Here is a 24,202-nt window from a genome sequence, read left to right as displayed (position 1 = left end):
AATAAATTAAAAATGAAAATAGCATAAACATGTGTAGATTAATGTACAATGCACATGCATATTCAATGTCGAAGGTTTCGTTGCAAATACTGTAAACAGCGGCGGATGCAGGTGGGGTCGCGCGGGGTCGGCCGACCCCACCGCCATCCCCGGAGAACCGCCGGAAGACTCCTCCCAACAGCCCCCGACCCCACGGCATCCGGAACTCCGCCCCACGATTCATCCTCAGACCTCAAGCAGCGCAGCTTTTCCGATGACTTCAAGCAGCGCAGCTTTTCCTCGCATTTTAAGTGGCTGAAGATAAAGAAATTAGTGTATTGCCAGCATTCGAATCAGTGCTTGAGAAGAAGAGGATAATCAGAAGAGCCATTGAAGAAGCAAAAATTCCTTATACTTATGTGTGTGTGAATTGCTGTGGAGCTTACTTCATCAACTATTTGCTCCACCCTTACCATCCCAACAACTAGGAGATCACGGTCTATGGCGACGGCGAAGCTACATGTAAGAACTCGTGCTGGTTAATCCCGTTTTGTGTCCCCAATTTTGAGTGTTTTGCAAAAAAATTTATTTATATATGCTTTAACATGTTTGGCTTAGGTTTGGGCTTTTTATTAATTAAAAAAATACAATCAAATACTTTTCTTTTTAACAATTTTATCTTTATATAAGTGTTTAAACTTTATTTATAAATAAGAATTCTCGGTTTCTAGTTTATTGATCATCTTTTAATCATGATTTATTACTTTTTAGTTTTATTTTTTAATAGTTTATTGATTATCTTTTAATCTTGTTTTATTATATTTTACTTTTATTTTAAACTAGTAGGAGTAGTAACTAATAAAATTTTTATCTAGTTTTAATAAATATAATAATTACTTTTGATCATTGATTTTAATTACTTTTCATTTAGATTAATGGATACATTTCTTTTATAAAGATTTTGCGCTTTCATCTGTTCTTCTAGTACTAATATTGAACACGAACAACGACTAAAAGATATATTCATAGCTATTTCCAATGAAATAACTTTAAGTTAGCTTCAAAACATGAATACTTGTATAAGTCAATTATCGTGTTTAATATAAAATAGAGATATTTCGTTTGCAATGTATTTTTATTACTATTTTATATAATTAAATATTACTCCTTAGTTATATTAATTTTCTCGTCCGACCCCACCATTTTTAATTCCTGGATCCGCCACTGACTGTAAATTTACGGAAGCAGCTGCAAAATTGGCAGTAGATTTTAGAAAATGGTAGTACTAACTTTTTTGTAAATCCCTCTTTAAGTATCGTAGAGAGAGAAGACAATTCGCTCACGATATTTGTGCTGCCGAATTCACAAAATTGCCGATTTCAAGTTTCCAAGGCACTAAGAACAAGTTAAGCCGTTTCCGATTGTGAAATTCCCTTTCCGTCGACGAAAATCGCGGAAATAACAGCTTTGTGACGGATGGGGGTTCCTGCGTTTTACCGGTGGCTGGCGGATCGGTACCCTCTGTGTATTGTGGATGTGGTGGAGGAGGAACCAGGTCGGGATGAAGGGCCTGTTGACATATCAAGGCCAAACCCTAATGGCATTGAGTTCGATAATTTGTATTTGGATATGAATGGTATAATTCACCCTTGTTTCCACCCCGAAGGCAAGGTAGCTTACTGTTTCCCCATTGAAATGCCATTTTTACAACGATTTCTTATGTCATTTGGTTTACTGAATCATTGTTCATGTATAGATTGTTTGGCTTTTCAAAAGGTATTATCAAGAAGGTAATAATCATGTATGACTTGTACTCCTAATATACAACGTTACAGAGTAAAAGTTAGTATCGTTTGTGTCTTTTTTTTTTGAACATGCCTCACTATGCGTTACCGTATCCAGACTTCTGTGATTATTATAAAATACTCCTACTAAAATTGGCTGCAGTAATATAATCATGAATTAAATGCTAGACAAATAAAGGCTGATTCCTGTCTTGATGTCATCTCTAGAGATTGCTTTCTTTTTCTAGAGTCAGGGTAGTAGAATTTCATGTGGCAAAGACTGTCAATAGTTTAAACACGTTACATCATTGAATATATTCATATCATTTTAATAAAGTTTACTTTGGAGTCTGTAAATTTGAGCTAGTCACATTACTTGGATGTGATGCTTTTGGCTTTTAATATGACAAGCCTGACTGAACAAACTATTAAACTCACATGATAGTTATCATCCCAGAATGAAATTAAATTAAAGGACTGCAATATACTGTTTACTTTATTCTCACTCTACTGTGATTGCAAACACATTCTTCTTCGCTATAAACACTGCCACAACCTAATAATTGGTTCCTCTTACCGCAGCCTGCACCTGCCACTTATGCAGATGTATTTAAATATATCTTTGATTACATTGACCATGTTGTATCATTGGTTCGTCCAAGAAGGCTCCTTTATTTGGCAATTGGTAAGCCTAATATAATAAGATCTCTACTCAGTATCAAACATAGTACCAATGTTCTTTCCTTTCTACAGATGGTGTGGCTCCCAGGGCTAAAATGAACCAGCAAAGGTCTCGTCGTTTCAGGGCTGCTAAGGATGCTGCTGCAGCTGTATGTATCCTGGATTTTATGTACTTAAGTAAACTTTGATATTCATGTTAGAAATTCAACCTCTGTACCCTATTTTCTTATACCAGGAAGCTGAAAAAGACAGGTTGAGGAAAGAGTTTGAACTTGAGGGGGAAAAACTATTGCCAAAAGGAAAGACTGAAACATCCGATTCAAATGTTATCACCCCTGGCACTCCATTTATGGCTGTCCTCTCTATAGCACTTCAATACTATGTGCAGTCAAGGTTGAACCGAATTTCTGGATGGCAGTTTCTCAAGGTTTGTTTGAAAATATCTTACAGGGTTTCCTGGTTGTATCTCAAGATGAGATGAATCCTTTTTGTGGAGTGATTCTTTCTATTTGCTTTTGGGTTATATTTTTCGTTTTCAGGATGACATGTCTCTCTTTATTTATTCACAAGGCATTGAATATTTTTGAAGGTTATTCTTTCTGACGCTAATGTTCCTGGCGAGGGTGAGCACAAAATTATGTCTTATATTCGTTTACAACGCAACATTCCTGGTTTTGATCCAAACACTAGGCACTGTCTATATGGACTGGTGAGATTTGAGAAACATTTAGCTTTTTCTTTCTTGTTCTTCTCTTTTTCTTCTTACCTTAATGTTTGTTTTGCATTTTGACAAGACATTCATTAATATATATTTTAAGTAGGATGCTGACCTGATCATGCTCTCACTAGCTACTCATGAAGTCCACTTTTCAATACTGAGGGAGGTTAGTTGCTATTGTATCTGAACTAAATGAAAATCTCTCTTTTCTGCGGAGGGAGGTTAGTTGCTATTGTATCTGAACTGAATGGAAATCTCTCTTTCACCTTATGTTGCAGGTGATTACTTTTCCTGGGAACCAGGAAAAATGCTTTCTCTGCGGCCAAGCAGGCCATCTGGCAGCTGAATGTCGTGGGGGAGCCAATGGTGATGGTACAAAGTATGCAGACGACACTCCCATTCACAAGATGAAGTATCAGGTTACATAATTGAAGGCTTAGTCAAGCTCTTTTACTCTTATTGTTTCATTGTTCCTCCTGATTTGGTCTCTACGATTGATTTTTATTGTGGTACTTCATATTTTGTTGCCAGTTTCTCAACATCTGGGTTTTGCGAGAATACTTGGGATATGAGCTGAATATTCCAAATCCTCCATTTGAAATTGATTTCGAGAGACTGGTGGATGATTTCGTGTTCTTATGCTTTTTTGTTGGCAATGACTTTCTTCCTCATATGCCTACATTGGAAATTAGAGAGGTATATATGAATTGAATCTAATGAATACATTGCTCTCCTGTGGACGTCAAGCTTGTCAACTATATCTATTATCCTAACTCAGGCATTAAGTGCAGATTCAATCAAATATGCTCTGTGACATATTACTATATCATCTTATCTTCCTACACATGATTTATTTATCAATCACGTGCCGTGTTCCCACCATTAAGTTTTTTCGCTTTTATAATTTTTCAATCTGCAGGGTGCCATAAATTTGCTCATGTTTGTATATAGAAGGGAATTCGCTGCAATGGGTGGTTATCTTACAGATGCTGGTGAGGTAATCTGATTAGATTAGCATTATTTAAGCATGTTGCAGTAACACATGCACTTCTAGTATATTTGCATCCAGTGCTAGTCGATGAAAATACACAGTTTGGAAAATTTCCACTGTATGCGTTTGACCCCCTCTAACTCTCCACCTGTCACTTTCCTGCTACTGGGTTAATGCTGCCACCTACCCTGTCTGACCCAATGCGCTAGACCACCTACGTTTCCATTCAATAATGTCCTTGTGATGGTTATGATATTATGATACATCATTAACTTCTTTTTCTGAATGTTTCTCTATACTTGCTTATAAGTATCAGACGTTGGGACATGCCTAGGGGTCCAACTTTGCTAGTTTTATGTTCACGGTATTGTTTTATTATCTATTGAGGTTAAGGTCTGAACCTTTCTCATTGCTATTGGTATGGATCTAATGTTTCAGGTTTTCTTGGACCGGGTCGAAACTTTTGTTCAGGCAGTTGCGGTGCATGAAGATCAAATTTTTAAAAAAAGAACCCGTATACAGCAGGTAGTTAGTTCATTTTCTCTCACCTGATAATAAGGCTAAACTTACGTAAAAATACGAGATACTTGGAACTGTTACAGAGTTGTCAGACTCATGACTGAAAGCTGACAATACAGTTTTGTAGATATCAGTTTATTGAGTCCCAGTATTTGCTGATCTAATTTCCTGGATCGTGTAACCTGGTTTGAAATATGTGGTTTTCGAGCTTGAAGTTCCAGATACAATGTTGGATCTCCTCCTGTCCAACTTATTCTAGCCATTAGCAAAAGCATGTCATTCTTTTGTTGCCTTTACCTGCAAAGACATAGATGAAACAACTTCACACCTTTTAAGTACTGTTGGATTGCTACTTGGATATTTTAAGTGGCTTATTCTGAAAATATGAGAAGTTTAGAAGGCTATAACACTTTTTGTTGGTGTTGCTGGCTTCTCTAAGAGAGCAGTTACTTAATGATGTCCCATATCATTTTGATAAGCTAAAACTTTAATAATGCATGCATATGGAAGATACTCTCTGTCCTTTTTTAACTACAAGATGATACTCTCCGTCCTTTTACTTTCTTTTGAAATTAGCTTTCTTATCTATTTGTTTTAAAGTATTCTTTCTAGTTAACTTATGAGCCATTCCAATAACTTCGATACGATGCATTGGCATTTCCGTGGTTTTACCAGGCATATGAGAATAATGAAGAGATGAAGCAAAGAGCAAGGGGGCAGGCTAGTCAAAATCCTAATGCTTCAGCTGGGGACAAGGTACTTCCTATCTTCAGAGTATTTGTTTTTGCTCGAACTTTGTATTTTATTTCAGTTCTTGACTGGTGACTTGCGCTGGTAAGATTAGAGGCATGGTGCATTGCCTGTGATGTCAATGTCAGAATACAGTATGCTTTAATGCCCTGTTTTGGTCTTAACTACTAGTCTTACATGTTGATTGTCTGTGTTTTCGTCCTCCCTCTTACCCTCTCCCTCATGTTCAATGTCAAATTACTGTTTCCCAATATGTTAGTAACTAGCCAAATGATAATGCATCAAATATCGATAAATCTCATCACAATTTTGAAAAATTTAGAGACAAATTGATTCTTATCTCGTACTCATTTAGTTAGGACCTATCTGCAGAATTTAAATTAATAATAAATAATAATAAAAATACTCCTGTAAATTTTGTTAGAATTCACACTTTTATAATAGTAAAAGGTGTACCATAAACAATGTCATACCCAATTATAGATCCTTTGGTTATAATGGAATTGGATAGTACTAGCAAATTAATTGCTGTGCTATGGAACATCGAAACTACCAATTGTCATACTTGTAACATGGGCACTATTATGAGATAATTGTGAATTCGAAAGACAATCTTGTCCTGATTTATTGAAGATAGTGATTCGCGTGTCCATAACTGGATCGTAGTTTTAATAATGTCCCAGCAGTTATATTTTATGTTTAGCAGAGGTCTGTGATTTTATCAATTATTCTTCTGTTTGCTATCATGTGTTCTCCACTGGTGTTCGGAAATTCAAAATATTTTCTTTTTGTTGATTCATCTGTTTGCATGCATCAAAGTAGTGGCTTATATTAATATTATGGTGACTTTTTTCTCACTAACAGGTGAAATTGGGGGAACCTGGATATAAAGAAAGGTATTATTCTGAGAAATTTGGCACGTCTGATCTGCAGAAGATTGATGAAATACGATCAGATGTGGTAAGTACACCTATCATATAATTTCAGTTCTCTGTTACTTTGTTTAGCTTCAGTTGTCACTACTCTTTTCACTATAAATCTACAGAAGTTTATATTTTAAATATTGCAGTAAGCATCAATAGCTCCATCGACAACTTTACAGTTGGTTTTCTACCAACCCGCGAACTCTATAGATTATTTCCCTATTGGCGTTAACAAGCTATATAATCTCTTTAAATTTTCTGTATAATATTGCATTTCTTTTTATTTTCATATCCTCTTCTTCCTTGACAATTTTCAGATTTTTTTCCCTTTCTTATTCTTCTTTAAATATTGTGCGAAAAACATAAAATCGTTTAATCCAGTGGAGAAGGGGATCAGTTGCAATGTGTTTTAAGAGGTTTAATTGCTTATGCTCATCTGCATTTATGAATCACCAACATCAACATTTTTTCAAATGTAAAGCTGACTTCTTCTTCTAGGTTTTGAAGTTTGTGGAAGGGCTGTGTTGGGTTTGCCGCTATTATTACCAAGGTGTCTGCTCATGGCAGTGGTGTGTTCTTGTGTTTCCCTTTATGATATAACAGTTTGTACAGTAAAAAATATACTACATTTTAATGCAACTTTGCACTTTTGGTCCTTTTATGTTGTTTATTACTATAAAACACATCAAATCATTGTTTCGGTAATCCTTAGCTCTTGATAGGAAGATATGGAAAATTCGATGTCAGTGAATTAATTCTTACCTGGAATACTGTGCCAATGGATTATTAAGGATGTGAAGATTTTAATGTCATTTACTTGCATGATGCATTCCAAAGTAATACCAATTGTACTTCTCCCTCCCGAATCATGTACACTTTGCCCTTTTGATATTTTTTTCTCCAGGTACTATCCATATCATTATGCTCCATTTGCATCTGATCTTAAAGGCTTAACTGATTTAGAGATAACCTTCTTCCCAGGGGAGCCTTTTAAACCCTTTGATCAATTATTGGGAACCCTGCCAGCTGCGAGGTACTTTCACCTTTTTTACAGAGCGCTGATCTGTTGATTTGCCTCTCATTATTTTCTTCTTTGTTGTGTTTCCTCAATGTTGTTTCCTGCACACAGTTCTACTGCTCTGCCTGAAAGATACAGAAGGTTGATGTCTGATCCTGCATCACCTATTGTTGATTTCTATCCAAATGGTAGTCATTTGTCTGTTGAATACTGCCCTTTTCCTTATACTCCGTATTATGTATTTTGCTGACCATACTTTTTCTTTTCTTGTGGCCAGATTTTGAAATCGACATGAATGGAAAACGCTTCGCTTGGCAGGTATTTCATATGATTAAAATATCGTTTGCTTTGGTGACCAGTTGTATCCTTTCTACTTAACCAAAAACTAATGTCTTTGATTTGCTGAAATCTCAGGGTGTTGCCAAATTACCATTCATTGATGAGAAGAAATTGCTTGCTGAGACCAAGAAACTTGAGGAAACTTTAACGGTCTGTACGATTTGCATCCATTTGTCTCTAATAACTAGCGAATAATCTATGAACTGAAAAGAAACAATTAGTATGTTGAACAAATAATTTAATTTTGAACTGAAAAGCTAGAGATTTACATATGCTTACCCTCTTTGTGTAGATCTTGCATGAATAATTAGTGATTTAGAGTACAATGCTACCTCCTTCCACAAAAAAGTCTTAGTTGTGGAAGGCACAGGTTTTAAAGCAATATTTGTAAAGTAAGAGAGATAGAGAGAAAAATTGGTTGAAGTGTTATTAGTGGAAAATGGAGCCCACCTCATTAGATATAAAAAAACTTATAAATAGATAGATACTACTAATTTCTGTGGATGGCCCAAATAGGAAAAACATGCCTTTTTTTCATGGATGAATGTAGTACTTTGTGACAGCAACAATAAGTTGGATGAATATAGTACCATGCTACGTGTTGATACAATGGCTGGAAAATGAAAATGCTGAGCCATCTTCCGTTTTCACTTAGGAGGAAGAGCAATTTCGAAATTGTGTCATGTTCGATTTGTTATATGTTCATCCTCGTCACCCTTTGGCAGCTCAAATAACCATCTACTATCGTTTTTCTGGCCTTGAAAAATCCCTATGGCCTGTTGATGCAGTTGTGAGGTTAATCCCTATCTATTATGATGGAACTTTCTATACATCAGTTTTCTGCAATGTTGATTCTTTTCTATTGTCTGGTTGTTTCAGTGCTGGAATGAATGGATTTTTGTGGTTAACTAAAAGGAATGACTTGAAAAGGAATATCCCTTCTCCAGTCTACGGTTTGGAAGACATAACAAACAATCAAGCCTTGTAATTGATATGAGCCCTTCAACCCAATTGTTTTTGCAGATTACTGAACCGGACCCTGAATGTGTGTACTGTATTTTTTTCAGAAATGCGACATATCTGAATCCAGCACCGCATGCCCACACTCCAAAACCTCCTGCTGGTGTAAATATGCCTGTACAGGTATGATTCAACTTTTATGTCCACTTCTCTTGGTCATAGATGCATAGGCTGAGGCTCCATTTGGTTTTAAAGATGGGGAACATCATTGGAGAGAAACTGAAATTCTAATTTGGTTGCAGAATTCTTTGAATGCCAATTTCTACTTAGAGAAAAATTTTCTTTGAGTTCTGTAAAGATAACAAATTCATATTGGAATTATGGCATAACTATTTTTCTTGCCATTCAACCATCGCTATTTATTCCACCTTAGCCATCTCAAATTGCTATCTTTCTTTTATTCTCACTGAACTAATTTTTATTTTATTTTATTTTAAAACATTATGTTGACATTATAATTGAAAAAATGAGCAACAAAGTTGAATTAAATTGAGAAGATGCGATCCACACACCGGAACTCGAATTTGGACTGCCAAACGTTTTCTGTCGAGTTGCACTAGGGTTTGATGGGCCAAAGTGTGTGTTTACCGTTGTGCAAGCATCCACTATCATGCCAAACGTTCATCCCCTTGTTCCTTGTTTGTATTCATATTTCTTTTTTTTTGGCATAGGCATGAGTTGGTCAAATGATGGCACAGTTTACTTTCTCTTTTCCATGCTGTAACTAATTTCATATTTTAACTGCAGACAGTTAAATCGTTTGACATAAAACCTGCCCCAACATTATGGCATGAAGACAATGGGGGAAGGCACCAGCTAGGCAAAGAAAGGTACTACTACTAATTTATGCATGGACAGCAAGGAATAGTGATTGCTGAAAATATTTATTCTGAGAGTTGTACTTTTGTAGTACATAATATTCAGTTTCATTCAGTGGTCTCAGGGTCCCTTTCTTTGCTTTGAGCTTTAGATTAGCGAACCTTAATTCAAAATACCTTTTCGGATCTAAGGAAATAAGTACGTGCTGCTCTTGTGACTGGTTTAGTTCTCTTATCACGCTTGTCTGTATCGTATGTGCTCCACAGACCACAGGTTTCTAGGGCGATGTCTGGTCCTATTTTGGGAGAAGCTGCTCATCGCCTGGTTCACAATACGTTGAAGATAAAGTCAGATCGCTCAAATTCAATCAATTTCCATGGGAATCATGTTGCCAACAGGATGAGGCCAGCTGGACCACCTGGGTATGAAATGGGAGTCTCAGAGATCCAAAATTATCCGAACCATCATGCATCTTATAGGCCAAGAGTAGCCGTGCCATCTGGGTATGGCCGATATGGTTATAACGAACAGGGATATTACACCGACCCAAACTCTTTGAGTGTCCAATACAGCCCTCACACTCTGATGGGAAGTGCTCGATACGGTGGGGCCCCAAATAATGTGCAAAACAATAGGCCGATTTACAACGCGCAAGACAGATATTCATATCACGAACAGCATCATGACCTTAGAGGCGGCATGTCTGCATTAACTATAGAAGGTGGTTCTTCCAAAGGCAGGTCACTTGCAGGATCTTCTTCAAGATCGTCGAATTCTTTTCAGATGCCACATACCGCTGCTCAACTCTCACAGCAGACAGGTCCATTTCCATCACCACTTCCTAAATGGATCGGTAAACATCTTCCAGACGGGGCTACAGACATGTATTATACGCAACAGACTTCAGTAGCAGTAGGGCAAGGGGGACACCGTTATCAGGTAAAAAATAAGACTGGCGCAGAACGTCGCTGATTCACAAGTCCAACAGTGATCTCCAAGTAAGAATGTTGTAAACTGAATATGATAAATGCCAATGCGATCTAGTTAGACTCCGATGGTAATGCACCTGAAATCAATTGGAGGTGCACAAATGTTGTTCCTTTTGTTCTGAAAATTTTCAAGTAAATTATAGCGATCGATTAAAGAGTAGACACAGGTTTAGTGTAGCATTCTCTGTAGTGGGAACGATTTTTAAGTTTCCCTTTCCCATCTGTCTAATTCCTGTTTACTGTTTAGCCTAAACAAACTACTCTTGCAGTTATAAAACAATGTTCTTGGATCTTACGAAACCGTTTCCAACTCTCTTCTAATTCTTGCTAAATCGGGTTAAAAAAAATTCGTCCTTGAAAAATATTGGTATGCATCTATTGATGTAGAAATTTGGCAACTGTCATATTAATATAGTTGAAAAGATCAGAGTGCCTAAAGTAAACACATTTCTATTACTAAAATTATAGATTGTTAGTTAGCTCGACAAGAGATATAACAATTACATGATAATTCTATACATATATAACTCTCAACATTCGGTCGTCTTCAAACCTAGCTGACAAATCCACAATTTTCCCTAATGGTCTTCTGCAACATGTATTATTACAAGTGGCTCTGAAGACGTTGCCTATTGTTCCTCTTCGGGTTCTTCCTCTTCCTGCAGAAGGTTTTCTCTGTTGTCATGTGCCCAGAATCCACGCACGTCAATTAGCATGCTTGCAACCGTGCCGCCCTGCTTGCAAGAGAGTAGATCGGCTAGGGTTATTCTCAACGGGTCAGCTGGTTTGACCATATCCCAGATTTCATCCCTCACGTCCTCAATACAAAGTTCATAGTTGCCACCTTCAATCCATTTTTGGTGAACATCCCTGTTCCACATTGGAGAAGATTTTAGTATCATTCAATATCTATTATTAACGACATAAATTACTGGAGAAGATCCAAAGCTCGGTGTGCATGTGTCTGGCAACTTGAGACATGTAGATCGTGCTCAAGAGCTACATGCAGGAATTCCAGCAGATTTTTGTAGGAAGTTTGTATCAGGAACATTCAGAACTCTTGATGCTACCCCTCTTTACTTCCGTATAAATTTTTTCCTTAAATCAAGACGAGCATAAAAAATACTATATTCCAAAGACTTCAGCAACAACATGATTTAAAAACCAAACCTGAATAATGTGTGGATATCAGCAGTCGTGAGGAATCCCCGCCCATTAAGATCAAGGCATCTAAACAAATATGTTAGTCCTTCTGGAGTATCTTTATTCTCTAAAGCCAGAACAAAGTCGAGAAAACTCTCAAAATCCATCTCGCGAGCATTACCATTACCATTCTTTCCACGCCGGACATGCTCATCAAACACTGATAAGAATATGATAACAAAAAGTTTACAACCAAAACAAATCATACATAAATATGGCAAACAAATACAGCATAGTTGGAGCTCATGTAATGGTAATAAAATTTATATCCGGTTTTTACCAATTAGAGAAGTAGGGGTATTGGAGCTCATGTAACTGTAATAAAATTTACAATATGGGATATCTTTTCTGTTTAAAACCAGCTTTTGAGTCTTCATTTCTGAAGTGGGCTTTGAAAATACTAACTAGTTTCTGATTTTAACAGATGCTGGGGTCACCGAATTGCATATTAAGGTGGACAAGATTCATTAAAGAGGTATTACCCACGGAGTATCATATCATACAATGTCATTTGTCTTCACAGAATCTAAAGGGTTCCTAGAGAGAGAAGCATGAATAGTAAGAATGATGCTAACTTCATAACATGTCGAAGAGTGCTGAAAATGTGAGGCAATGATTTGACATTCCAAACAACTGTAAAAAAGTATAATTGACTGCAGATGGGCGAAATTTATCAACTGAAAGAGGTAAATTTTTGGTATTTGTCTTTAGGGGATACAGTTGGTTCCTACCTCTCTCAATGAAAATATCAGTCAATGTCCCATCAGCATAATCTCGAAGTTCCTGTTTGCTCAGTGATCCACTCGCATCTTTATCAAGAGCAAGGAACATATCTGCAAGGACCAATTCCAGCAGTTATATGGAGTAATATTCTAATAAAAAAATCTGAAGTAGGCCACCTACTACTATCAAGGAATCAAAGCCAGTTTCCCAAGATCAGAAACAGGCAGTCAAAAGGAAACTTACAAATTTGCAGTCTATAAAACTGTTTAGAAAAACTTAATTCTGGAGGAAGGAGAAGAATGACCGTGGAGAAGTTCAAGCTACTGGATGGCTTTTGTTCCTGTTCATAAATGAACAGAGAAACAGGAACTGGAGATGGGCTTGGTATTATTTTTATGAATTCAACAAGAAAATTCTCAGCTTTGATGAAAGAATCTGACATTACACAGCGAAAAGAACATTCAACAATACCCATCTACACAAGTATTTGAATTAGTTTCATTAAAATCTCACATTTGCTAATACTTATATGTCAAACATAGTATACAGGAAGTTCCTAAAATTTAAATATGACTCGTATAAAAAGTAAACAACACTAGTAACAAGAGAAAATTACATTTTTTTGGCAAGAAAAAAGACTTGGGAAATTAACACTTCCGAAAAGAAAATTAACTATACCAAGAGACGGATAATGTTAACATTTAGCACTAAGAAACTAACTCTACAAAGTAAATTTAAGAAAAAAATAGGGCTCAAAGAACATTACTTAAAGTGTGAAGAATATTTATGAAATATAGAGAAAGGTCAACGAACAAACCACATATGCGTTGAGCAGATGTCAGTGAGAACCAGTTTTCAGCTTGCTCAGTATCAGTCGCTTCTTCCTCACTTTCCTATTGCACATACAAGATCAAAATAATGTGATATGCAAAGCATACAGGGGATGAAAAAAGAGTAACAAAATGGCTCGAGACACTCCAGCTTTTTAATGCAAGGAAGGTAAAAAGATCTAAAGACTTCAATCTAAATTCTGGAGGCAAATTCCACACGAAACGGCTACTTTCAAGGCAGATTTTTCAAATAGGAGTTTAGGCCTTAACCTAGATCAAACTGGTACATCAGGGATTGAATTGATTTCAAATAATACTAAAAAAAGAATACCTGATGTAGTTCCATTAGCTCTTGAAGGCAATTACTAAGGAGGACTTTCTTTATGCATGCCTTTCCTGATATCACAATCAGTATTTATATTTTATATGTATATTAGACAGGGACAACTCTACAAGCAAGCCAACTAATAGAACTGAAGCCAACCTCGTTTATGTGGATCACAAAAGAAGAAGAATTTATGGGCAGCTATGCGACAATACATCTGAATAAAACCAGCAGGCATGTCCCTCAACTGCGCCAAATTGGGAATAAGACCTCCTATGTAATTCTCCATTTCCTATTTCATATAGAAAAGGGATGTTAGCACATTTGAGTTTGTACTTTGTAATTAATAATTAATTCCAATCAAAGCTTCAACAGTACAATCAACATACATAAGGTTGAAGAAAGCCATCTGAATCCTCATCGAGCTCACTCATATCAATTCTTGCTTGAGTGAGAGAAACCTGGACATTAAGAGATCAAGCATTATTTCATAATTGGGAATCTTTGCATACAAGCATCTCAGGAGTCAGGACGTGGTCTCATCATTTTAATATTCGTACGGATGTTACTGAACAATTCCTTGCCCAAAAGAACTCTCGACTGAAAGGTATCCATATTAACAGACTAACAGTTCAAACTCATACGGTAAATAGTGATAGAACTAGCGGAAAATAAAAGCGATTTCAAGTGAGGCTGACAAATATGAAACTTCCAAATGTCAATCTAGCAAGAACTATGTATATTATGTTTTGAACTGTTGATTTGGTTGCATTTTTCCATATAAAGGTAAACAGAACCATAACAAAGACACAATTAAGGTAAACAAAACCATAACAAAGACACAAGTTAATATACTACACATCTATATGAGATGGGGAGGGTTGTACATATAAATGTTCGGTAGAAACCAAAGGAGCAGAAGCTTTTACCGTGCGCATCACATAGAGGTAGAAAGGGAGGATGGATATTCGTCCAGATTCATCTTTCTCAAACTTCATGAAATTTGAGGGGCTGAAAAAGCGTCGACATTTAAGGCCTATCTGCTCTGTACATACCGAGGCTATGTGGCAGAAGTCTTCATAATTCATCTAAACAATTACAAAAAGAACCATATCTCAATCCAACTTGTTACAGAAATATACAAGCATCCGATTATCCGATGCATAGAAGACAGAAACCTACAATTCAAATATAAATGTACAAAATGCAGTAATGGAACAAAATGAGGAAAACCCCGTCGAAAGCCAAACATACAAAACTAGAAAAAGAAGTCATGATAGCAGCAATTGAGATTCCACAGTGCAGATGCATGCCAGATGATGTCAATTATTAACAGCATATGGTTAGAACCCGAGTCCTTGACACTATCAAATTAAAACAAGATCACTTTGAGACATTTCAACCAGGCAGGATCAATATTAAGTGCATGTGCAGCTCATATTTACTTGATAGTGAGTATGTGATGATTAAAGTTCCAAAAACTGGCATTTATGTGATCAAAGTTCATACTCATAACTATCTAATCTCAGAAAAAAAACAATCAATAGACAAGCACTATTACATAATAGTAAGGACGTGTTCACTTTGTCGGTAATGGCAAGATTTCGATTCAAAATTGGCATTTCATGCGTTCGCTTTGTTTTAAATGAAAATTTGAAAGCCCGTGTTTTTGGGCAAGGCCCGCACTATTCATCTGATTTGGTGCAATTTTATATCACACTCTTTTGGTGGTTTATGGTTTTGGAGTGTAACAGTTCTTCAAGATTTGTCGGCAAAAAGACTATCGAGTCCTTCATCTACCCCTCTCCACTCCCCAAAATATATCTTCTAGATGCAGGATGAGTCTATGAGAGAGTATAATCGAGATGAGAGGCAAGGTGAATATGTGGTTTTGGAGCCGGAGGTCCGGCACTGAGAACCAACCGCTCGTGATGCGTTCGCTGGAGGCGGGCATTGATGATGCGATTCCGGCGACCGGTCTTGTTGAGGAGTGGAAGTATAAAAAGTTGAGTGGAGATGGCGAAAGCGTGCGCAAATACGGAGAAGTTGAGTGGAGGCAGAGCTCCGGATATGCTGCGAGATAGAGCGGAGGCGGAGCTCCGGGCAGATTTAGGCTTATTTTCGAGTTATTTTGCAGGTCTGCACTCAGGTCATTCTGGTTGGGGTGCTGATTGTCATCGTTGATGAGGACTTGGAGGGCGGGATTGGGGAAAGGAGGCAGCGGATTGTATTTCTGGGTGGGTTTGAAATCGGAAGAGATGCATTACATATGGAAAATTTCACCAAAACACAAACCCCTTCTTCAATTCAACAAAAAGGGAAGCCACGATTCCTTCCAATTTCAAAACTTTCTCCCTCTTGATAATTGATCATTTAATTCAACAGCTATGTTTCTTGAAATTATGAAGGCGTGTGTATATATTGTATCGATATATGGAAATGGGGATTTAGTGTGTGTGAGAGGTGAAGAAGAAGAAGAGATACAATGAGAAGAAGAAAGGGGCGGAGAGTGCGAGGAGTTAATGGTGAGATGAATATGAGAGCAGAGGCGACCGGCCGCCTTCAGAGGTTGGGTCCCTATGCAGGAATTGAGTTGGGATGTCGATAATGATGATGAGGAGGAAGATAATGGTGAAGGCAGGTGTTGAAGTATGTGGAAACTGCCCTCTGCTGCATGGACCAATTCTTGATCGCGATTATTGATGAGTGGAAGGAGGGTGAGGTTAAAGTGGGAAGTTTGTTAAAATAGCAGGGATAAAACAGTCTTTTACTTGTCAACAGTGATGTGTGAACAGTAATTCGGGTCCTAATCTAGCACCGAAATCTTGAATACTAAACACAGACTTTGCTCACTATATCTCAGCTCAACAGTAGCTCAAATCTTGACGGGCCTAAATCTTGTGAATAGTGAAACAAGTAAGGTGAACACGCCCTAAGAGTTAAGAATCTATTTGACATACTGCAACCTCAGCAGTTCTTTCACTACGTACATAAACATTTTAAGTATCTGTCATAATGAATGTCTGGTGGTCCTAATGGATAACTCCATGCAGCAAAGGTTGAAAGAATAATGCTTTGGTGCTCCAAATATACCAGAATAGAAACATTTACTAACTGTCCTAGGAAGAATATGAATGTAAACAAGTACAGTAGTAACCTTTTCAGCACCAGTGGCATCGTCGATTACACAATTTTCCCTCAGGCAAACCCACATAGCATCCAGGTCATCGGCATTCAGCAAAATATCAGATTGTTTCTGATTGCAGGAAAGAGCGAATTTCAGTTATACATCAAAAATTAAAGTCAAGCAACCCATGATAGAAAAAACAGCTGATTATCAACTGTACTTTAAAGTTTAAACATAACGCCCCAAGGACATCTAGGCACGCTGATACTGATTCTCAACGCAAAGAATGCTAACATACTGAAACTAAATCACATCTACATGCCGCAAAACACAAAAATTCAAATAAAATACCTTGAGAAACCGATACTTGGCCAGCCTCTGGACCCTATGACTGATAGAACCTTCTTCAGGTTTCTGAAATCGGAAATGAAAAAAACAATTACTGCAACATAACGCCAAATTTGTTTACTTTTATGTTTATTCAAAAAAAAAAAAAACCTTCTTGTAGAAGCTGGGAATGGTTCCAGCTTCAGCGTTCTTTTGTTGCTTTGCTTTGAATATGTCGAGCAAAATTCTTTTCGTCTCTAGTTCTGAATAATGATTCCGCATTTTCAGTGTAGGTCGAAATTATGAAGGAAAACAAAGCAAATACGGAGTAGTAGATACGCACCCATAAGGGCTTCGGATCCGAGGCCGGCGCCGGATCCAATGAAGCGGCGGAGATTACGAACCCAGAGCATTGAAGACGCAGCCGGAATCTTCCGCTGCGTCGATGCATCGCCATCGCTGGACCCACTATACATCTTCGCCTAATTGCTTAAGCCCTCTCTCTCTCTCTCTGCTCCCAATCTTACCTCACCAACAATACAATGTCTGCTAAAACTCCTTGTCGTGATCGTGGGTAATAATGTAAACTTTCAACTTTATTCTGGACTATTATACAATTACAACTATTTTAGGGACCTTTCTATAATATATACAGAACTTCTTCTTTTTTGTTGTGTGTGTGTTTGTACTTTGTAGACTGTAGGAGTAGTATACTCTGCTTTGTAGTATAAATGATTTGAGTAGCATTTTGTTTAAAAATCTTTTGAAATTACTGTTTTATAAAATGAGTTTCATATTAATTTGAAGGGTGTACATGACTCTACAAATATAAAAACCGCACACTGTTGATTTTCTTATGACAATTTTATTGCAATCAATATGCGGGAAAGGTATATCATTTAGTTTAAATTTAAATCCTAAACTATATTTGCGTTATTTAAAATGTACAAAATATGATACTCCATATTTAATTAAATCTCAAACTATTCGTTTTGTATTTAATTAAATCTCAAACTATTCGTTTTGTATCAAAAATATCAAGCACCCATTTTTCGGTCTCTGAAATCTCGGTATAATTCATCGACCATCATATGTCACTGTATACTTTCATTTTTATTTTTAAAATTACTTGAGACAAAATGATGTTGTTTAATACTTTAAGGTCATTCACAATAGTACGGAAGACGGTTTCCACCATGGAATCAGCTGGAAAAATTGATTTCAACTATTTTGTGAATATATTTTTCCATTTATGGGTTATTTAATTATTTACAGTGTTATTTAATTATTTTTTACAAATTGGATGGTGATTAAAAAATGAAAAATAAAATTGAGTTGTGATTGAAGATATAGTAAGAGTTTTGGCTTATCTCATAAATTGAAGGGAATTAATGACGATGTTGAAGATAATGGTGACATGATAGAACTATGATAATAAATGGAGTGGGGAATATTGATGGCATAAGATCTTGATTTCTGTTCGGTATTTGTGTTATTTTAATTTATTATGCTCTCATGGGTAATTTTAAGCTTGTTTCTCTTCTTTTAATTCACTAATTTTCTTAAATTGCTAACTCTATTTACTATTTTTCTTAAATTGTTAACCCATCAATGCAGTACATTAAAAATGTCAATAATGACATTGAAATATCAACATAAACATAGTTGATAGTTGAATATAATGTGTAGACATTGATATTTAAAATGTCAACGTAATTGTTAATTTGCTAATTCCTCAACGCAATTTATATTGATATTTTAATGTGATCGTGTTAACATTTTTATATACACTACACTGATAAATTAGCAATTTAATAAAAACTAACATTATAATGCACCACTTGTACTCCTTGTTTCACACATTAAATATTTAGGCCGTGTAATTTACATTTTAACATAATCCATCTACTATGGAACTGGACCGGGAAAATTGCCTTCAAATCCAGCCCAATAACTATGAAATTAAGCCCACACTATTTTCGGGTAATAATGCAATTTTATATTGTTTTATTTTATTTTATTTTATTTTTGTCTATAAAATAACAATAAATAAATAAATACAAGGGAATGGGAATAAGAATAAGAATAACCAAGTAGGCGATAATAAATAGGAGTAGTGGCTTCTGATAAATTCATTTGATTATTCCAATTTGTTGAATAATCCATCACAAACTTGTATCACGTTTAGATCTCATTAATTAAACTAATTAAAACGCAAATACTCCAAATGCTAATGAGATAATCGTAGTTTAATTAGAGCATCAGCAATGGCGTGGAATTCCCCGCGGAATTCCCCAAAACACCTCCTGCCACGTCATACGGACTTCCCACTGCACTGTCACGTCATAAGGAATTCCCACTGCACAGTGGCGGACATCCCGAAGGACAACCCAAAGGACTTCCCACAATTAAAAAAATTCACAAATTCACAAATTAAACAATTTCCGGAAGTAAGAAATTTACAAAATTAAATAGTCGACACGAATACGGAGAAAATGCAACCACTTTATTTAAAAAAAAAACATATTTCATTATAAAAAAAATACATAATTACTAAAAAAAATTACATTATTAAAATAAAAACCGGCTTCTCACTCCTCGGATTCCCCGCCGCCATCCCCCCGCCGTCACCGTCCGACATGTCTCCGAACGCCAAATCGCGCCGCATACTGTTGATGAGGGGTTTAAGCGACCGCTTGTAATGGGGGTCGGTCTATTGGCGCCATTCAACCATTGCACGTAACAAGGTTTCATGTACCGTGATGCGGGCGAATGAGGGGTTCTCGGGATCGTTTTGGGCGGGTGCTGCCGATTGGGCCTCGGCAGCACCGCTGGTGCTTCCCCTCGCCATCCGCGACGCGGACTTTCACCCAACCGGGCGACGGCGGCGGGCCGACGATGTGGGTGTCGAGAACTCTGCCTCGGCGGTGGGGAGTTCCGCGAAACCGGCACTGCTACTGTACTCTCCGGAGTCGCTGATCTTCGTCCACTTCGGCCAGCCAGATTCAACACCCGCAGTGAACTTGGCCGAAGACTGCACCACAAGAAACACCGGCCAATATTTGAATTCCCCGAAGCCCAACTGAGTGTTGGGGAACTGCTGATGAGACATGAGCTTCACATCCTCGGCAGACATGCCGCTGGTTGCCGAGCGGAGGTTGTTTATGTAAATGCCGACAAATCGGCTGAGCTGCCTCTTCAACCGATCCCACTGTTTCCGGCATTGCTCTCCGTTGTAAGCCTTCCCCCCTAGCGGTTTGAACTGGAGGTAGCTTTGGCTAATGCACCACCACATCCGGTCGATGTGCTGGTTCGCCCCGACGTAAGGATCCTCCACTACACTGATCCACGCCTTCGCCAGCGCGACGCACTCGTCCATGATCCAGACGGTCCTCCTGTTCCCGCTGGATCCTTCCCCCACCTCAGCGGCCCCCTCCTCACCACCGTACATCGGGATGCCCCGTCCCCTGCCTCTCCTTCGCCCTGGCATCCCCCTCCTCACTGTCGCCGGTGGTGCGTCGGTGGGAGAATCTCGGATCAGAGAAAGCCCCAACTCCTTGAGTGGGAACTTGTCATTGCCAGTGAATTGAGTCTCAAGAGGAGAACTCGCCGGGTTGTCCATTGACAGTAAATCCATATAGGGCTGATAGACGTTGTCCACCGGTGATTGGGGGACCCCCTACCTACTCCCCCCTCGCAGTGACATGCGATCCCTGCATCATCCCGGGCATCATCATCCCCGGCATTTGGGCATCATTCCCGATATTCCAGGCATCATCCCCAGCATTCCGGCACTCGCCCCGGACATCTGGGGCATCATCCCATACCAATGCTGGTACATGTTGTAGTACCCGGGCATCATTCCCGATGGCATTTGAGATAGGGGCATCATCCCCGACATTCCGGCAGTCCCCGGCATTCCGGCAGTCTTGCCGACGGGAAAATAAGGCACCGGTGACTCGTTAGGGGCGGGGGAATCGCTATCGTGGTGCTCCATTGTTCTTCAAAAGAAATGTATTTTTAGAGAGAGATACTCGTTAATACAAGTGGTGCGAATGAAATGAAGTTCAACGGGACGTATTTATAGAAAATTTAAAAAATATATTTAATGCAATAAATGGGAATTCCGCGCAGACGTCCGTGGGAGTCAACGCAATGGCGGACGTCCGCGCGGTGTCGCGACGGAATTCCGCGTAAACGCCGCGGAACTGCGGTGCCCTCGGCGGAATTCCGTATCCGTGCATACCATGCACAATGGCGGACGTCCGCCGCGGAATTCCGGCACACCGGTCGAAATTCCGCCGCGACGGGCGCCATTGCTGATGCTCTTATAGTTGTTGTGATCCATAATACTTTATACACATGTACATAAATATAAGGTAGCCATTGCTGATGTGTTGTGATCCATAATACTTTATACACATGTACATAAATAAGGTATATACCTGAAAAAGCTAATAATACAAGGCATAAGCCTGCCACTGCCACCCACTGTATACTAACTAAAAGTATGAATGATTTAGTATTTTTTCCCCACTTGCCGGATTAGTTAAATGTTGGAATTTTAGTGTATTAACACTTTAATTCTGGTGAATTAATTCGGTTGATTCGGTTGAACCTTTTCCTATTTTATTCTGATTTTGGTGACAACTGCTTTGGCAGTTTAAAACAGTTATTAACTGTTTTGGATCAGAATTCGGATTTTGGTGGCAACTGCTTTGGCAGTTTAAAACAGTTAATTAACTGTTTTGTTATGGTTAAAATAGATGACAGAAATGAGTAACACAATCAAAGAACTTAGTCTTATCCGATCATTGATTTTGATACACTCAAAATACTTGATCTGAAAGTGTTCTACACGATTCTAAGTTATCCAAGCCATTCTAATAGGATTTCCTAATTCTATTTAACGAAAATATTCCCCAACAAAGATCAAGTATTAGAAGATGACTGGACATGATTCTGTTAGAGATATGACTGCAAAATTCACAAAATTGGAGAAGTTTGAAGGAGTGGATTTTCGAAGATGGAGAAAGAAGATGCACTTCTTGCTTACCACCCTGAAGGTTGTTCATGTTCTCACCACCACCATGCCTGAATCTGCAGAGGATGAATCCCTAGAATAGACAAGAAGAAGGAAAAAATGGGAAAATGATGACTATGTGTGCAGAGGGCACATTCTTAATGGTATGACAGATTCTCTTTTCGATATTTATCAAAATGTTGAATCATCCAAAGAACTTTGAGATTCTCTAGAGTCTAAATATATGGCAGAGGATGCCTCTAGCAAAAAATTTCTTGTTAGTAATTTCAATAATTATAAGATGTTAGATTCTAGGCCAGTGATGGAACAATACAATGAATTGCTAAGGATTCTTGGACAATTTCAACAACACCAGATGCATATGGATGAATCCATTTCAGTTTCTAGTGTCATTGATAAATTACCCCCCTCTTGGAAAGACTTCAAACACACTCTGAAGCATCAAAAGGAAGAACTTTCCTTGGTGCAACTTGGTTCTCATCTCCGGATAGAAGAGTCTTTAAGAACTCAAGAAATGGAAAAGAACAAGGAAAAGGGTGTTGCTATTTCATCTTCTGTCAACATGATAGAAAATGGAAAGAAGTTTAAAGGGAAAATGAAAATGAACCAAGAAGAATCCTTTGCCAACAAGAAACAAAAGTATGTCTGCTGGAAGTGTGGGAAACCAGGCCACTTCAAGAAAGATTGTAGGTCTGGAAAGAAAGGGTTCAAGACTGGGACAAGTACCAGTGGCTCCAATCCTGGAACTGGTGGATCTAAGGATCCCAATGTACCTCAAGGTATGAATATACTTAATTCTAACATTTCTATTCAGAATTATGTTTCTGAAACACCAAGTTCATTCTATGTACAGAATGATGAACTCACTTGGTGGGTGGATTCTGGGGCTACAAACCATGTATGCAAGGATAAAAGATGGTTTACATCTTTGCAGATGATCTCTGATGGATCAGTGATCAGGATGGGGAATAGCTCTAGTGAATCAGTAGAAGGAATAGGAAATGTTAGACTTGTGTTTACTTCTGGAAAACAATTGTTGCTATTAGATGTATTGTATGTTCCCACTATTAGAAAGAATCTAATGAGTGGTACTGTAATAAATAACCTAGGCTACAAACAAGTAATTGAAGCAAATAAATATGTTTTATCTAACCATGGTGTGTTTGTTGGTTTTGGTTATTTATGTAATGGAATGTTAAGATTAAACATTGAATCACCATTTGAGGATAAATTTGTTTATGTGATCACCACTAATGAACAATCAACTTCAAATCTGTGGCATGAGAGGTTTGGACATGTTCATTATAAAAGACTTATTGAAATGTCTAAAAGTAGCCTAATCCCTGCCTTTAATGTTAGCAAAGATAAATGTAAAACATGTATGTTAACAAAGATAACAAGGCAACCATTTAGTGATGTTGTGAGAGAATCAAAACTGCTGGAGTTGATTCACAGTGACCTCTGTGACTTTCATTCAACCCCATCAATTGGAAATAGAAAGTATGTCATTACTTTTATTGATGACTCAACTAGATTTTGTTATGTATATTTGCTGAATTCTAAGGATGAAGCCTTAGAGAAATTCAAAGTGTACAAAACAGAAGTTGAGGTACAAAAGGGTGAATGTATAAAGGTCTTTAGGTCAGATAGGGGAGGTGAGTATTATGACCCTCATTACTTTGAATCAGTAGGAATAATTCACCAGACTACTGCCCCTTACACACCACAACAGAATGGAATATCAGAGAGAAAGAATTGAGTTTTGAAAGAAATGGTTAACTCTATGCTCTCATATTCAGGACTAAATGAGGGATTTTGGGGGGAAGCTATGTTACTGCTTGTTATCTTTTGAATAGAGTCCCAAAAAAGAAAAGTAAAATAACACCCTATGAGTTGTGGTTTGGAAAACCTCCAAACTTGAACTATCTTAAGGTATGGGGCTGCAGAGCAGTGGTAAGACTTAATGATCCTAAAAGAAGGACATTGGGTGAAAAATGAATTGACTGCATATTCATTGGATATGCAAGTCATTTCAAGGCTTATAGGTTTTATGTTCTAGAACCTAATAAATCTGTTTCTGTGAACTCTGTAAT

The 24,202-nt window shown here is 37.7% G+C and overlaps 2 protein-coding genes and 1 non-coding gene across 7 annotated transcripts; 1 reads left to right on the top strand and 2 right to left on the bottom strand.

Annotated features, from left to right (window-relative positions):
• Positions 1 to 1,271: 1,271 nt before the first annotated feature.
• Positions 1,272 to 10,825, top strand: LOC121798894 (5'-3' exoribonuclease 4-like). 4 transcript variants are annotated; one of them, XM_042198143.1, is made up of 22 exons: positions 1,273 to 1,650; positions 2,346 to 2,448; positions 2,517 to 2,593; positions 2,680 to 2,871; positions 3,034 to 3,153; positions 3,266 to 3,328; positions 3,441 to 3,581; positions 3,694 to 3,858; positions 4,082 to 4,159; positions 4,592 to 4,678; positions 5,348 to 5,428; positions 6,287 to 6,382; positions 6,844 to 6,914; positions 7,250 to 7,378; positions 7,475 to 7,551; positions 7,641 to 7,681; positions 7,778 to 7,852; positions 8,358 to 8,497; positions 8,582 to 8,686; positions 8,770 to 8,845; positions 9,470 to 9,552; positions 9,808 to 10,825. In XM_042198143.1, the coding sequence occupies exons 1-22, from the start codon at positions 1,456 to 1,458 to the stop codon at positions 10,511 to 10,513; spliced, it is 2,901 nt and encodes a 966-aa protein (XP_042054077.1). In that variant the 5' UTR covers positions 1,273 to 1,455; the 3' UTR covers positions 10,514 to 10,825. The 4 variants fall into 4 exon arrangements, with proteins under 4 accessions (XP_042054076.1, XP_042054078.1, XP_042054077.1 ...); XM_042198145.1 differs by adding an exon at positions 1,736 to 1,769 and having other exon boundaries at positions 1,524 to 1,650; positions 8,358 to 8,686; XM_042198142.1 differs by having other exon boundaries at positions 1,272 to 1,650; positions 8,358 to 8,686.
• Positions 10,826 to 10,960: 135 nt separating this feature from the next.
• Positions 10,961 to 17,620, bottom strand: LOC121799012 (probable serine/threonine-protein phosphatase 2A regulatory subunit B'' subunit TON2). 2 transcript variants are annotated; one of them, XM_042198316.1, is made up of 13 exons: positions 17,409 to 17,620; positions 17,237 to 17,328; positions 17,090 to 17,152; positions 16,769 to 16,867; positions 14,541 to 14,699; positions 14,001 to 14,072; positions 13,771 to 13,903; positions 13,618 to 13,682; positions 13,274 to 13,349; positions 12,700 to 12,891; positions 12,465 to 12,566; positions 11,701 to 11,893; positions 10,961 to 11,400 (listed from the first exon to the last, which is right to left on the bottom strand). In XM_042198316.1, exons 1-13 carry the CDS (start codon positions 17,539 to 17,541, stop codon positions 11,160 to 11,162), a joined length of 1,620 nt encoding a protein of 539 aa, XP_042054250.1. In that variant the 5' UTR covers positions 17,542 to 17,620; the 3' UTR covers positions 10,961 to 11,159. The 2 variants fall into 2 exon arrangements, with proteins under 2 accessions (XP_042054250.1, XP_042054251.1); XM_042198317.1 differs by lacking the exon at positions 12,700 to 12,891 and having other exon boundaries at positions 17,409 to 17,618.
• On the bottom strand, positions 11,487 to 11,602 carry LOC121801671. The gene has a single exon (XR_006050615.1). It is a non-coding gene; the product is annotated as a small nucleolar RNA snoR104 (small nucleolar RNA).
• Positions 17,621 to 24,202: the final 6,582 nt, after the last annotated feature.

Source organism: Salvia splendens, chromosome 4 (genome assembly GCF_004379255.2).
Source record: "Salvia splendens isolate huo1 chromosome 4, SspV2, whole genome shotgun sequence".
In the NCBI taxonomy this organism is placed as follows: domain Eukaryota; kingdom Viridiplantae; phylum Streptophyta; class Magnoliopsida; order Lamiales; family Lamiaceae; genus Salvia; species Salvia splendens.
This window is presented reverse-complemented; position numbering and strand designations above follow the sequence as displayed.